This window comes from Hyla sarda, chromosome 8 (assembly GCF_029499605.1).
Source record: "Hyla sarda isolate aHylSar1 chromosome 8, aHylSar1.hap1, whole genome shotgun sequence".
In the NCBI taxonomy this organism is placed as follows: domain Eukaryota; kingdom Metazoa; phylum Chordata; class Amphibia; order Anura; family Hylidae; genus Hyla; species Hyla sarda.
The window spans coordinates 90,281,180-90,296,179 of NC_079196.1; the positions used below are offsets into that span (position 1 = coordinate 90,281,180).

At 41.3% G+C, this 15,000-nt stretch overlaps 1 protein-coding gene across 2 annotated transcripts in view; it reads right to left on the reverse strand.

The window, feature by feature from the left end:
* ADARB1 (adenosine deaminase RNA specific B1) overlaps positions 1–15,000 on the reverse strand; it is a 130,505-nt gene that overhangs the window by 19,593 nt on the left and 95,912 nt on the right. For both annotated transcript variants that reach the window (XM_056537200.1, XM_056537199.1), the window contains 4 exons: positions 14,535–14,609; positions 12,245–13,173; positions 9,966–10,080; positions 9,696–9,864 (listed from right to left, as the gene is read on the reverse strand). In XM_056537200.1, the coding sequence (XP_056393175.1) occupies positions 9,696–9,864; positions 9,966–10,080; positions 12,245–13,173; positions 14,535–14,609 (1,288 nt within the window). The remainder of the gene's footprint in view (positions 1–9,695; positions 9,865–9,965; positions 10,081–12,244; positions 13,174–14,534; positions 14,610–15,000) is intronic.

The window sequence follows — 15,000 nt, forward strand, 5'->3', positions numbered from 1 at the left end:
CGTATCCATACGCCCGTGGGAATTCCGGCCCCCACCGCTAGCCGGTTGGGGACCGGAGCCGGATGCCTGCTGAAATCGTTCAGCAGGCATCCCGGCATATCGCCCAGGGGGGTCATTATGCCCCCCCATGTCGGCGATCGCCGCAGATCTCTGGACAATTCAGTCCAGCGATATGCGGCGATTCCGGGTCAATCGGGTCTCCGGTGACCCGGAATTACTGGCTGTTCGGGGCCGTCTCTGACGGCCCCGAACAGCCAGAGCCTGCAGGGGTGAGGTGGCACTGGTGCCACCTCACGATCGCCCTGATTCGTCGGCCGGATTACCGGCCGACCAATCAGGGCGCCTGCTGCGGGTGTCACTCCCGCACCCGCTCCGCCCCTCTTCTGGAGGACGTGAGCGGGAAGACGACCCCCGGTGCTGGGGACCCCGATCCCCGGCGCCCCTGTTGGGATCGGGGCCCCAGGAGCAGCTGCGGCGGCGGGACTGACCTGTGCGGCGAGGATCGTTGGAGGTGAGTGACAGCCTCCTGCTGTTGCTTAGCAACAGCTCCCAGCATGCAAAAAGGGCATGCTGGGAGCTGTAGTTATGCAACAGCAGGAGGCAGACCACCACAACTCCCAGCATTCCCTTATGGGCATGCTGGGACTTATGGTTTTGCAACAGCTGGAGGCACATTCTTTCTATGGAAAAGTGTACCTTCAGCTGTTGTATAACTACAACTCCCAGCTTGCACAAACAGCTAAAGTGCATGCTGGGAGTTGTAGTGGTGCATCTGCTGGTTGCATAACTACAACTCCCAGCATGCCCGTTGGCTGTCGGTGACTGCTGAGAGTTGTAGTTTTGCAACAGCTGAAGGCACACTGGTTGTGAAACTCAGAGTTTTTTTTTACCTAACTCAGTGTTTCACGACCGGTGTGCCTCCAGCTGTTGCAAACTACAACTCTCAGCAGTCACCGTACACCATGCACCGTACATGCTGGGAGTTGTAGTTTTGCAACAGCTGGAGGCACACTGGTTGTGAAACACTGAGTTAGGTCACAAACTCAGTGATACATAACCAGTGTGCCTACAGTTGTTGCAAAACTGCAACTCTCAGCAGTCACCGACAGCCAACGGGCATGCTGGGAGTTGTAGTTATGCAACAGCTGGATGTCCCCCCCCCCCCCCCCCCCAATGTGAATGTACAGGTTACACTCACATGGGCGGAGGATTACAGTAAGAATCTGGCTGCAAATTTGAGCTGCCGCAAACTTTCTGCTGCAGCTCAAATTGCCAGTGAGAAACTACTGTGAACCCCCCTGCCTGTGCGACTGTACCCTAAAAACACTACACTACACTAGCACAAAAAATAAAATAAAAAGTAAAAAACACTACATATACACATACCCCTATACAACCCCCCTCCCCAATAAAAATGAAAAACGTCTGGTACACCACTGTTTCCAGAACGGAGCCTCCAGCTGTTGCAAAACAACTCCCAGTATTGTCGGACAGCCGTTGACTGTCCAGGCATGCTGGGAGTTTTGCAACAGCTGGAGGCACCCTGTTAGGGGTATTCTACGCCAGTGATTCCCAATGTCCACCCCTATGCAATCCCTAATTTAGGCCTCAAATGCGCATGGCGCTCTCACTTTGGAGCCCTGTCGTATTTCAAGGCAACAGTTTAGGGTCACATATGGGGTATCGCCGTACTCGGGAGAAATTGTGTTACAAATTATGGGGGGTATTTTCTGCTTTTACCCTTTTTAAAAATGTTAAATTTTTGGGAAAACAAGCATTTTAGGTAAAAAAAAAAAAAAAAAATTTTTACATATGCAAAAGTCGTGAAACACCTGTGGGGTATAAAGGTTCACTTAACCCCTTGTTACGTTCCCCGAGGGGTCTAGTTTCCAAAATGGTATGCCATGTGTTTTTTTTTTTGCTATCCTGGCACCATAGGGGCTTCCTAAATGCGGCATGCCCCCAGAGCAAAATTTGCGTTCAAAAAGCCAAATGTGACTCCTTCTCTTCTGAGACCTGTAGTGCGCCAGCAGAGCACTTTTCACCCCCATATGGGGTGTTTTCTGAATCGGGAGAAATTGGGCTTCAAATTTTTAGGGGTATTTTCTGCTATTACCCTTTTTAAAAATAAAATTTTTTGGGGAAAACAAGCATTTTAGGTAAAATTTTTTATTTTTTTTTTACATTTGCAAAAGTCGTGAAACACCTGTGGGGTATTAAGGTTCACTTTATCCCATGTTACATTCCCCGAGGGGTCTAGTTTCCAAAATGGTATGCCATGTGGGTTTTTTTTGCTGTTCTGGCACCATAAGGGCTTCCTAAAGGTAACATGCCCCCCAAAAACCATTTCAGAAAAACGTACTCTCCAAAATCCCCTTGTCGCTCCTTCCCTTCTGAGCCCTCTACTGCGCCCGCCGAACACTTTACATAGACATATGAGGTATGTGCTTACTCGAGAGAAATTGGGCTACAAATACAAGTAAAAATTTTGTCCTTTTACCCCTTGTAAAAATTCAAAAATTGGGTCTACAAGAACATGTGAGTGTAAAAAATGAAGATTGTGAATTTTCTCCTTCACTTTGCTGCTATTCGTGTGAAACACCTAAAGGGTTAAAACGCTGACTGAATGTCATTTTGAATACTTTGGGGGGTGTAGTTTTTATAATGGGGTCATTTATGGGGTATTTCTAATATGAAGACCCTTCAAATCCACTTCAAACCTGAACTGGTCCCTGAAAAATACTGAGTTTGAAAATTTTGTGAAAAATCGGAAAATTGCTGCTGACCGTTGAAGCCCTCTGGTGTCTTCCAAAAGTAAAAACTCGTCAATTTTATGATGCAAATATAAAGTAGACATATTGTATATGTGAACCAAAAAAAAATGTATTCGTAATATCCATTTTCCTTACAAGCAGAAAGCTTCAAAGTTCGAAAAATGCTAAATTTTCAAATTTTTCATCAAATTTACGGATTTTTCACCAAGAAAGGATGCAAGTATCGACAAAAATTTACCACTATGTTAAAGTAGAATATGTCACGAAAAAACAATCTCGGAATCAGAATGATAACTAAAAGCATTCCAGAGTTATTAATGTTTAAAGTGACAGTGGTCAGATGTGCAAAAAACGCTCCGGTCCTTAAGGCCAAAATGGGCTCCGTCCTGAAGGGGTTAAAGTCCCATACAAGTCTATGGGAAATATATGTTACTGCATAACTTCCAAACAGCTGGAGATATTTTGATAATACTTGGTAACATTTTTTTATATGTCCACTTAAAATATAGGATAGTTAACTTAACCCTTAACTACCCCCATTTGCGAGGGTCGGAGTTTTTGTTTAAAGTCCCATGCAAATCAATGGGAAATGTATGTTCCCACATAACTTCTGTACGGCTGGAGATATTTCAATAATACCTGGTCACATTTTACTTCTATGTCAGATAAAAATATATGATAGTTAAATTAACCCTTACCTACACCCTTATATAAAAGATGGGTTTGTGTTTCAAGTCCCATGCAACTCAATGTGTGTGTGTGTGTATGTGTGTGTGTATGTGTGTGTGTGTATGTGTGTGTGTGTGTGTGTGTGTGTGTGTGTGTGTATGTGTGTGTATGTGTATGTGTGTGTGTGTATGTGTGTGTGTGTATGTGTGTGTGTGTATGTGTGTGTGTATGTGTGTGTGTGTATGTCCCAGCATCACTTCCAAACGGCCAAAGATATTAACATGAAACTTTGCACACGTTACTTATGTAAACAAAAATAGGATAGGTGATTTAACCCTTACATACCCCATTTGCGAGAGTCTGGGTTTTTATTTAATATCCCATACAAGTCTATGGGAAATATAATACTTGGTCCGAGGTTACTTATATGTCCACTAAAAATATAGGATAGTTAATTTAACCCTAACCTATCCTCATTTGCAAAGGGTCAGGGTTTTTGTTTAAACCCTTAAGGACTCAGCCCATTTTGGCCTTAAGGACTCAGACAATTTAATTTTTAAGTTTTCATTTTTTCCTCCTCGCCTTCTAAAAATCATAACTCTTTTATATTTTCATCCACAGACTAGTATGAGGGCTTGTTTTTTGCACGACCAGTTGTCCTTTGTAATGACATCACTCATTATATCATAAAATGTATGGCGCAACCAAAAAACACTTTTTGTGGGGAAATTAAAACGAAAAACGCAATTTTGCTAATTTTGTTTTCACGTCGTACAATTTATGGTAAAAATGACGTGTTCTTTATTCTGAGGGTCAATACGATTAAAATGATACCCATTATTACATACTTTTATATTATTGTTGCACTTAAAAATCACAAACTTTTTAACCAAATTAGTACGTTTATAATCCCTTTATTTTGATGACCTCTAACTTTTTTATTTTTCCGTATAAGTGGCGGTATGGGGGCTCATTTTTTGCGCCATGATCTGTACTTTTTTTTGATACCACATTTGCATATAAAAAACTTAATACATTTTTTATAATTTTTTTTTTAATAAAATGTATTAAAAGTAGGAATTTTGGACTTTTTTTATTTTTTTTCGTTCACGCCGTTCACCGTACGGGATCATTAACATTTTATTTTAATAGTTCGGACATTTACGCACGCGGCGATACCAAATATGTCTATAAAAAATGTTTTTTACGCTTTTTGGGGGTAAAATAGGAATACTTTTTTATTGGGGGAGGGGATTTTTCACTTTTTTTACTTTTACTTTTACATTTTTTTTTACACTTGAATAATCCCCATAGGGGACTATTCATAGCAATACCATGATTGCTAATACTGATCTGTTCTATGTATAGGACATAGAACAGATCAGTATTATCGGTCATCTCCTGCTCTGGTCTGCTCGATCACGACCAGAGCAGGAGACGCCGGGAGCCGCACGGAGGAAGGAGAGGGGACCTCCGTGCGGCGTTATGAATACGCCGCACGGAGCAGCGCTGCGGGCGATCCGATCGTTCATTTAAATCGCGAACTGCCGCAGATGCCGGGATCTGTATTGATCCCGGCACCTGAGGGGTTAATGGCGGACGCCCGCGAGATCAGCAGCCGGGATCAGCAGCCGGGATCAGCCGCGCATGACACGGGCATCGCTCTGATGCCCACGGTTATGCTTAGGACGTAAATGTACGTCCTGGTGCATTAAGTACCACCTCACCAGGACGTACATTTACGTCCTGCGTCCTTAAGGGGTTAAAGTCCAATGCAAATCTATAGGAAATGTAGGTTCCAGCATAACCTCCATACGGCTGGAGATATTTCGATAATACTTGGTCACATGTTATTTATGTCAAATAAAAATATATAATCGTAAAATTAACCCTAACCTACCCCCATATGTGAAGGAAGGGGTTTTTGTTTCAAGTCCTATGCAAGTATATAGGACTTCTGATGCCTTACTCCACAAGCTCCGCTCTGCATCTCCTGGTGAACGAGTCAGTCTGGCTGGCAAGCCACACCCTCCCCGCATTCCATGTCCTATCTTGCAAATACAGAATGCTTGGGGAGAAGATGGCTAGAAGGGTGGAGGAGTGTTTAACCCCTTAACAACGAAGAACGTATATTTGCGTCCTCCGCAGGCTCCCACGATATGCCGCGGGGTCACGCGGTGTCCCCGCATCATATCGGGTCGGTCCCGGTGGCTATCAACGGCCGTGACCCGCGGCTAATACAGGACATCACCGATCGCGGTGATGCCCTGTATTAACCCTTCAGACGCGGCGATCAAAGCTGACCGCCGCGTCTGAAGTTAAAGTAACCCGGCTGCTCAGTCGGGCTGTTCGGGACCGCCGCTGTGAAATCACGGCGTCCCGAACAGCTTACAGGACACCAGGAGGGACCTTACCAGCCTCCTCGGCTTCCAATCGACGAATGACTGCTCTGTGCCCGAGATCCAGGTAGGAGCAGTCAAGCGCCAATAACACTGATCACAGGCGTGTTAATACATGCCAGTGATCAGCATGAAAGATCAGTGTGTGCAGTATGGTCCCTATGGGAGCTAGAACACTGTATAAAAAAAAAAAAAGGAAAAAAAAAAAAAAAAGTGTTAAGATCATTTAACCCATTCCCTAATAAAAGTTTGAATCACCCCCCTTTCCCCATTTAAAAAATAAAACGGTGTAAATAAAAATAAACCTATGTGGAATCGCCGAGTGCGTAAATGTCCGAACTATAAAAATATATCGTTAATTAAACCGCACGGTCAATAGCGTACACGTAAAAAAATTCCAAAGTCCAAAAAGCCAATTTTTGGTCACTTTTTATCCCATTAAAAAAAAATGAATACAAAGTGATCAAAAAGTCTGAGCAAAACAAAAATGGTATCGATAAAAACCTCAGATCACGGCGCAAAAAATGAGTCCTCATACCGCCCTGTACGTGGAAAAATAAAAAGTTATAGGGTCAGAAGAGGACATTTTAAAACAAATTTTCCTGCATGTAGTTATGATTTTTTCCAGAAGTACGACAAAATGAAACCTATATAAGTAGGGTACCATTTTAACCGTATGGACCTACATAATAATGATAAGGTGTCATTTTTACCAAAATATGCACTGTGTTGAAACTGAATCCCCCAAAAGTTACAAAATGGCGTTTTTTCTTCGATTTTGTCGCACAATTATTATTTTTTCCGTTTCGCCGTGAATTTTTGGGTAAAATGACTAATGTCACTGCATAGTAGAATTGGTGACGCAAAAAATAAGCCGTAATATGGATTTTAGGTGGAAAATTTAAAGGGTTATGATTTTTAAAAGGTAAGGAGGAAAAAATGAAAGTGCAAAAACTGAAAAACCCTGCGTCCTTAAGGGGTTAAACTAGGGACTGGGGCGAGGGAACCTACAACAGAGGGGGAAAATAGTGTAGATAGAGAGGGGGGACTAAGTAATATACCTGGGGGTGGAGAGGACGGAGGGGTTAGAATAATTAATAGGGATAGGCTTCTAAGTAAGAAAAAACATACTCCGTTGAATTGCATGATGACTAATGCCAGAAGTCTGACCAATAAAACTGACGAACTGGAGTGGTTGATGTCTGAAGAAAATTATGACAGTGGGTATAACAGAGACTTGGTTGAACGATAGCTGTGACTGGGCGGTCAACATACAGGGTTATAGTCTATTCAGGAAGGATCGGAAAAAACGGAAAGAGGGAGGAGTTAGTCTGTAGGTGAAAGAGTCTGAAGGCCGCACTACGGGAGGATATCGGGAGGATATATGGGAGGTTAACAATAATGTGGAGTAATTATGGGTAGAAATATATGGAGATAAAAAATTAAAAATAAATCCTGATAGGGGTTTGTTATAAGCCACCAAACATAATGGAAGAGGCAGAAGATAAATTGCTGAGGCAAAGAAACAATGCAGCAAATCAGAATGATGTGATAATAATGGGGGACTTTAAACTATCCTGATATAAACTGGGAGACTGAGTCCTGTGAATCTCAAAGGAAACAGGTTTCGGACTATAGCTAAAGACAATTATCTTTCCCAAATGGTGCAGGGCCTGACCAGAGCGGGTGCCCTACTGGACTTATTAACCAACAGACCTGATAGAGTAACTAATGTGCAAGTAGAAGGACACCTAGGAAATAGTGACCATAATATAATACATTATAACTTGTTCTTCAATAAGGGAATCTCTCTAGGGGCCACAAAAATAATGAACTTTAGGAAGGCAAAGTTCGATCAACTCAGAGAAGCCCTTAACAATATAAAATGGGATAATGTCTTCAAAAACAAGAATACTGACACTAAATGGGAGACTTTTAAAAATATCTTAAATTCTCATTGTATGATGTATATACCTTATGGGAATAAAAGGGTCAGAAATAAAAGAAAATCAATATGGATGAATAAAAATGTTAAAGGGGCAATAAATGACAAAAATAAAGCATTTAAACTACTAAAACTGGACGGCAGTGAGGAAGCATTAAAAAGCTATAGAGAAATATGTAAAATATGCAAAAAACAGATAACTGCAAAAATAGAGACAGAAAGACTCATTGCCAAAGAGTAAAACTAACCCCAAAATGTTCTTTATATAAATAGCAAAAAGGTCAAAAATGAAAGTGTTGGCCCTTTAAAAAATGATGAGGAAGAAATTATAAACGGGGATCAGGAAAAGGCAAATATATGAAACAAATTCTTCTCTGCTGTGCTCACCGAGAAAAATGAAATGCCAGGTGAGATACAGTGTGATAAGGTAAACTCCCAAGTACAGGTCACCTGTCTAACCCAGGAAGAAGTACAGTGCCGCCTACAAAAAAATCAAAATAGACATTTTGGATCTGACAGTGGCCATTTAAGAAAAGAAAAATTATATAACAAAAATAAATGAAAAACTGATGAATAAGGTTAAGTTCATATCTGCGTTGGAGGTCAATTTGCAGAAGCCATTTAAATAGAGAGACATGAGTAAAGGCAAAAAAAATATATATATTATTGTATTTTTTTTGCTGGCTCAAATACTGCTTATAAACAGACCCCATTAAAGGAAAACTGTTATTAAACTCCCCTCGCATTAAGCAGAGGTACTGGCTGGTAGTGCAGGGGACACTGATCAACATGCTGCTACCATGCCCGGATTCACCCAGCCGTTCGCCCGTTATCTTCATTCTTCTGGCTATGCAGATTAGCTGCTAACTGGCACAGGTGGGGTTACAAGGCTCCTTCTGGCGCTCTTACGTCAGCGCCCGGTTTATGAAGATTCATCACCTCCCTCCGACTGTTCCTCCCCTCCCTGCTCCGCACTGGACTCCACTGAGGAGGGAGATGATGATGAGATGAGGTGCCGCAGATGAGAGGCGCTGACGTCAGAGTGGCACGGCCAGGGTTACAAGGCTCCTTCTGACAATTAGCAGCTCATTTGTACATTCAGAAGATAGATAACCGGCAAACCGCGGGACGGATCCAGGCATTGTAGGCATCATATTGATCAGCGTCCCCCGCACTACCAGCCAGTACCGCTGGTTAGTGCGGGGGGAGTTTACTGAAGAGTTTTCCTTTAAAACCAATTGGATCTGTCAGGATGCATCATGCACCGCCCGGTTAAGTTTTTCTGTATTGTACAAACCCTGTAATCGAGACCCTAAATAGAGCCTCGACTTTGCCTAAACTGTGAACATAGCCTAAAGAGAGCCTGAAGACAGCGCTTGAATCACTATTACACTCATTTAAAGGGGTTTTCAGAGACTTTATGACCGATTGCCCCATCCAAAGGATAGGTCCTCAACTACCGATCAGCTGGGTGCTGTCACCTGGCCCACAACCCCCTCCAACCTCAGCTGATTGGTACTCCGAAACAGTGAAGAGGGGCAGTAGTCCTGCACCTTTCAAAGTATAGTTGTGCTATTTGGTAACTACAGTTTAAAGTGAATGGGAGCAGAACTGTAGTTACCCAGTGTCACCACTATACAATGAATGGCGCGGGGCATCAGGCTCTATATAGTGCAGGGCACAGATCAGCACCAGTATGAGCTAGCGATTCATGCAGAATGTGTAGAAAGTAGTACAAAATTACATATGTAGCTATAAAAATGAACTGCTTTTATCCATGTTATTTCTGTCAAATATTAAGGAGTGGACAAAACAACCCAAAATGTTAGCCCCAGTAAAAATTTCAAGTGTATATAAGGCTGTAATATGATGGAAAAAAAAAACATGCTGTATTTTTTTTCTGCTCACCTTAGAAATAATTCAAGCTGTGTGTAAAGAAATCTAAGCAGTGACCTGCGAGATATGATTTCAGCATGACAGTCATTTAGCGCCAGACCACGATCACTCATATATTCTCCATTGATGCATTTTGTTCCAGTGGAAACACTAATAACCTGGGCATCTTTCACATCTATTCCTAAGGACAAAAAAAAGAAAATCATCATTATTGGGCAGATTGGTTTCAAACAGGAAGGAGGACATGCAGAGAGATTGGCAAAGGGGAAGGTTTTGAAGTACCTGTTGTCATGACAACCCCAGCTAGGACTTTTCTCCTTGCATGAGGGGAGGTGAAATTATCTGTTAGCTCACTGAACTTATCTACAACCAAACGTGCAACTGCATCAGCCAGAACCTGCAAATGGAAAAAGGGAACAGAACAAGGTTAGTCATTCTGCTGACTTCTTAAAGAGTACTTGTCACCAAACTAAACTTTTAATATATTGTTCCTGATGTCATTATAAAGATACTTTGCTATTTACTTGCTGTTAAAATTCTCAAACTTTATATGTTTTTAATGTGATTGAAAAAAAAAAACGGCCACTAGGTGGCTCTGTTCTGTTCCCTGCCACAAGTCAAACAGTTAGTTTGGTCTACTCCCGGTCTGGCAGGAGACCAAACTCAAAGTGCATCTGGGGCATGGCGAGGCACAGCTCTCGTGCCTTCTGGGGAACGCCCACTTTCTCCAGCGAGCTCAAACAATGTGAGCAAGGTGAAAGGTATGATACAGAGCTTTTTAAAGCTCAGATTTTTTTTTTATTTTTTTTTAAGGCAGGAGGGGTGTTAAGAGTAGTTGGTGAATATAATCTGAGTTAGTTTAGAAAATATGGTTTGAAGACAGGTATTCTTAGTCTTAAAGGGGTACCCCGGTGAATTTTTTTTTTTTTTCAAATCAACTGGTGCCAGAAAGTTAAAACAGATTTGTAAATTACTTCTATTTAAAAATATTAACCCTTCCAGTAGTTAGCTGCTATATGCTCCACAGGAAATTCTTCTCTTTTTGAATTTCTTTTGTCTGGCCACAGTGCTCTCTGCTGACACCTCTGTTCATGTCAGGAACTGTCCAGAGCAGGAGAAAATCCCCACAACAAGCCCATCTTGCTCTGGACAGTTCCTGACATGATGAGTTTATAAAAATAAAAAAAATTCACCAGGGTACTCCTTTACCCTATATTTATAACCAAACTCGGAAATGCAGCATGTAAGCAGTTCCCTGATCTTCTATTAAAGACAACCTATCCCCTATCCACATGAGAGGAGATTATTGTTTTATTGGGGGTGGGGCTGTCTGACTGCTTTATTTTTATTGATGAGGTGCTGTAGTGAGTCCCGGCAGGTATTGTATGGACCTCTATATACATACCGTATGCATTGTATTTGGTGGCCACTGTTTGCTGACACATGATATCTATGTTTGTATAGACACTGAGCACTTTCATTAAGTGAGAGTTATATTACTGCATATGTGAAGTGCTGTTTCACTCTTATATGTAGGTTTACACTCTCACATATATTTACACATCGTTTTTATTTCAATTACTTTATCAGGGATCATTCTGGATATACTGCATACTGGTGAGGCATACAGGCTATTTCCTGCAGGCTCACCCCAGTACCATGTTTACTCTTGTTCTGTCTCTGTGGATTGAACCTGCATATCTATTTGTTTTTCCACTATTTTTATTGTATATTAAACTAAAGATTTATATGTTTATACTACTAAGTTCTCTCCTTCCATATATTTACTGACAGACTACAGGGTTTGGGTTTAGTCAGGAGAGGGGGCTTTGCACCTCTTTTCACATACTACAGACCTCTTATGTAGCTATCTTACAGCTAAACTAGTCTTGTGAGAATATGGACTATGTACTAAATTATTAAGATAATATTAAAGGAAATCTGTCATCAGAATCACCCGCACTAAACCTGTTACACAGGCTTGTAGTGCGGGTGATCCCGATTAAAACGCTCCTTACCTGGTTAAAAATGGTTGAGCGGTTCTTCAGATATCTTAATTTTTAGTTTTCTGTTATTCCCTGGCTTGGGACTCAGTGGGAGGTGTTATCATCTGGGACTCGGCCACACGTCATTGTAGCTGGGCGGAGCGGCCGCCCGGCTCATGAATATTCATGACCTTATCCTCGTAGTCTAACTCCTTTTTCTAGGTCTGGTGGGGAGGGCCGAGAGGATAAGTTCATGAATATTCATGAGCCGGGCGGCAGCTCCGCCCAGCTAGAATGACGTGTGGCCGAGTCCCAGATGATGACACCTCCCACTGAGTCCCAACCAGGGAATAACAGAAAACTAAAAAATAAAGATATCTGAAGAACCGCTCAACCATTTTTAACCAGGTAAGGAGCGTTTTAATCAGGATCACCCGCACTACAAGCCTGTGTAACAGGTTTAGTGCGGGTGATTCTGATGACAGATTTCCTTTAAAGCTATCCAATTCTATCTAGTTAACAGACCAAAAAAAACAAAAACAAAAAAAACTAGAAGTATTTGCTTAATGTCCTTACCTGAGGTAAGTGCAACTGTAGGCCCTCACTTGGGACAGGCTGTCGTGAAGGAGTCTGGTCCAACTGCATGTTGAACAATGACGCCAAAGCTGACTGTGCTGCTCGTGCTTTAGCAAGTTTCTTGTTTCTGCCAGATCCCTCAAATGTTTGGTTGTCCACTGTGACTGACATGACGAAGTTCTTAGCATGACTTTCTCCACTCTCTGACACAAAGTCATACTTCAGTCCTGGCCGCAGCTCATTTAAGATCATAACAGGATTTTTACCACTTGAAGGTGGAAAAAATGAAGGTGCTGGAAGTGGCGACTGGATAAGATTACAAGATCCAGTCAATGCCATGCTATAGTCACTTGTTGAATTAAAGGGCTCATTCCCATTGGAGCCTAAGAAAAATGCATGATCAGATGGCTCAGTTTTTTCAAATCCATTGAAGAGCGTATCCGGGAAGTCAGCTTGGTCAGAAGTAAAGTCAGTGTTAATAGAGAGAGTTCTTCCCATTGCAATGTGAGCTTCTGATGCATTGGGAAATTGCACAAAGGACCGTAAAGCCTTTTCAGCTGCGTTAAGCTTTGCCTTCTTTTTTGTTGGCCCTGAACCTTCAAAAGCTTGGCCATTAACATCAACAGTCATGATAAAAACTGGTGCATGAACTGGTCCAGACTGAGAAAGGAGTTTATATTGCAAACCCGGCTTTATTTCATTCAGCTGCATGAGAGCATTCTTTGGCAATACAGGCCCTGGTGTTTTCTTCCTCTTCTTTGGACGAAACTTGGAATGGCCATTATTACCTTCCTCCAATGGTCGTTTCCTGTTGCTTCCCTCACCCCCATTGGATAGCTGAGCCCCCTCCCCGGTACCTTGGCCATTCCCATCCTTTCTTGACACTCCATCCATGCTACGATTTTCTTTAACGTCAGTGCTGCTTGAACCTGTGGTGCCCAGAAAGAGTAACTTACAACGCCTTCGTTGCAGGATCTTGTAAATGCAAAATTTATAGATTCCTTTATCTATCTTTGTCACTGGTTCAGTGATGTGTGGTCACGGAATACATGGTTTTAACTGTTAATGGCAAACGCTACTTGCCATTTACATTACATTAACAGTGAATATAATACCTCTTTTCCAAATTAAAATATTAGAAATCTTCTATTTAAATTTGTTATGAGCGTTCCCTTAATTTATGAAAAGGGATAAAAACCAATCAAAACGCAAGGCCAAAAAAAAATAAGATTTTCAAAACTTAAATATAGAGGCACGCTCTTCGGGAATGCAGGCAACTTCCATAGAAGCATGGGTGCCAGGAAATTTTAACAGTTAGCCAAAGATGGTAGGTAGAAAACCAATGAAAACTAGTAAAACTTCAGAAAACTAAAGATTTAAGAAACAAATCTGACATTCCTAAAAACACAAATGGTCATAACCTATCCAATCCTTTTTCATAAAAAATCCACAGTTTATTCTTAATATTTAAATCCAGTTAAAATGTTTTTCTTCAAAAGGTTATTTTTACAGATTATTAAAAAGACATGCTCCTTTAAGTATTTTACTTTTAATAACAGATCCAATGTGTATTGAACCTTGGAAGATGAACACTAAGCAAACACACACCACTTAACCCAGCTAACAAAGCTGATGGAATGGTTGCTAAATTTTCATTTATAACATCCTCCAGCAAAAGCTCGATAGGTTACTCCTTTCGGCGCTCAACAGACCAAGATGGAAAAAAATATTTTAAAATTAAAAATAGAAGTATGCAACCCTTGTTTGCCAACAGGATCATATTTTCACAAGCGACCATGTTTAGAAGTGCAAGACGCGGGCGATACTAACCGTTCCCCTCAGATCAGATTGTTAAATAAACTAGCATTTTAAGTTTACGTTTATCTACTACATGTAAATTCTCAATGTATTGGCTTTGAATTCTCTATAAAAGCTATCCAACTGAAATGTATATTTACTGTTCCTCATGTAGGCACAGAGATAGACCCTTAGAATAATAATAATAATGTATTTAGTTACCTGTCACAAGAACCTTATTCAATGAATTTAAAATACTAAGTTGAAAGGGCAACAAAACTACAGAAAAAAAAATTAATTCCTAAAGATAAATAACTTCCACTGCCCAATATCTATGCATACAGCTAATTTAAAGATGGCAGAGGCAAGTAAATTGCCCTTCATGGATGTTAACTGAGGGGAAAACTAAAACACATGCTGCAAGGAAACCATGTAGGGCTTCATTTACCAAAATTTAGCTCTTCTCTACAACTCATTATCTACTACATCTTACTCATATTTTCTTCATCATCCACATCCATTGTGAAATACTTTTGCTGCTTCCTGGACTGGTGAAGACCACTTCGCTCTGCAATGAAAATAAGGAAACTGAACTTCTTTTTAAAAGACACGTAAAATAAATTATTTGTAAATATATACATGTTATTACACTACACAGAAAGAAACAAAGATCCAAAACAATATTGCAATACTGTCCGACTAAATTAAACTTTTCCCATTAACTCAATTCCTTTAAGTACTTAAAGGGGTTTTCCGGGCAAAAACATTTTATCCGCTAGCCAAAGGATAGGGGATAAGATGTCTGATCGCAGGGGGCCCACTGCTGAGACCCCCCGCAACCCTCCGGGGCTGGGGACGTGACGTCACGCCACTCCCCCTCCATTCATGTCTATGGGAGGGGGCGTGACGGTTCATGTCCTTTGGATAGGGGATAAAAAACGTTTTTGCCTGGAATACCC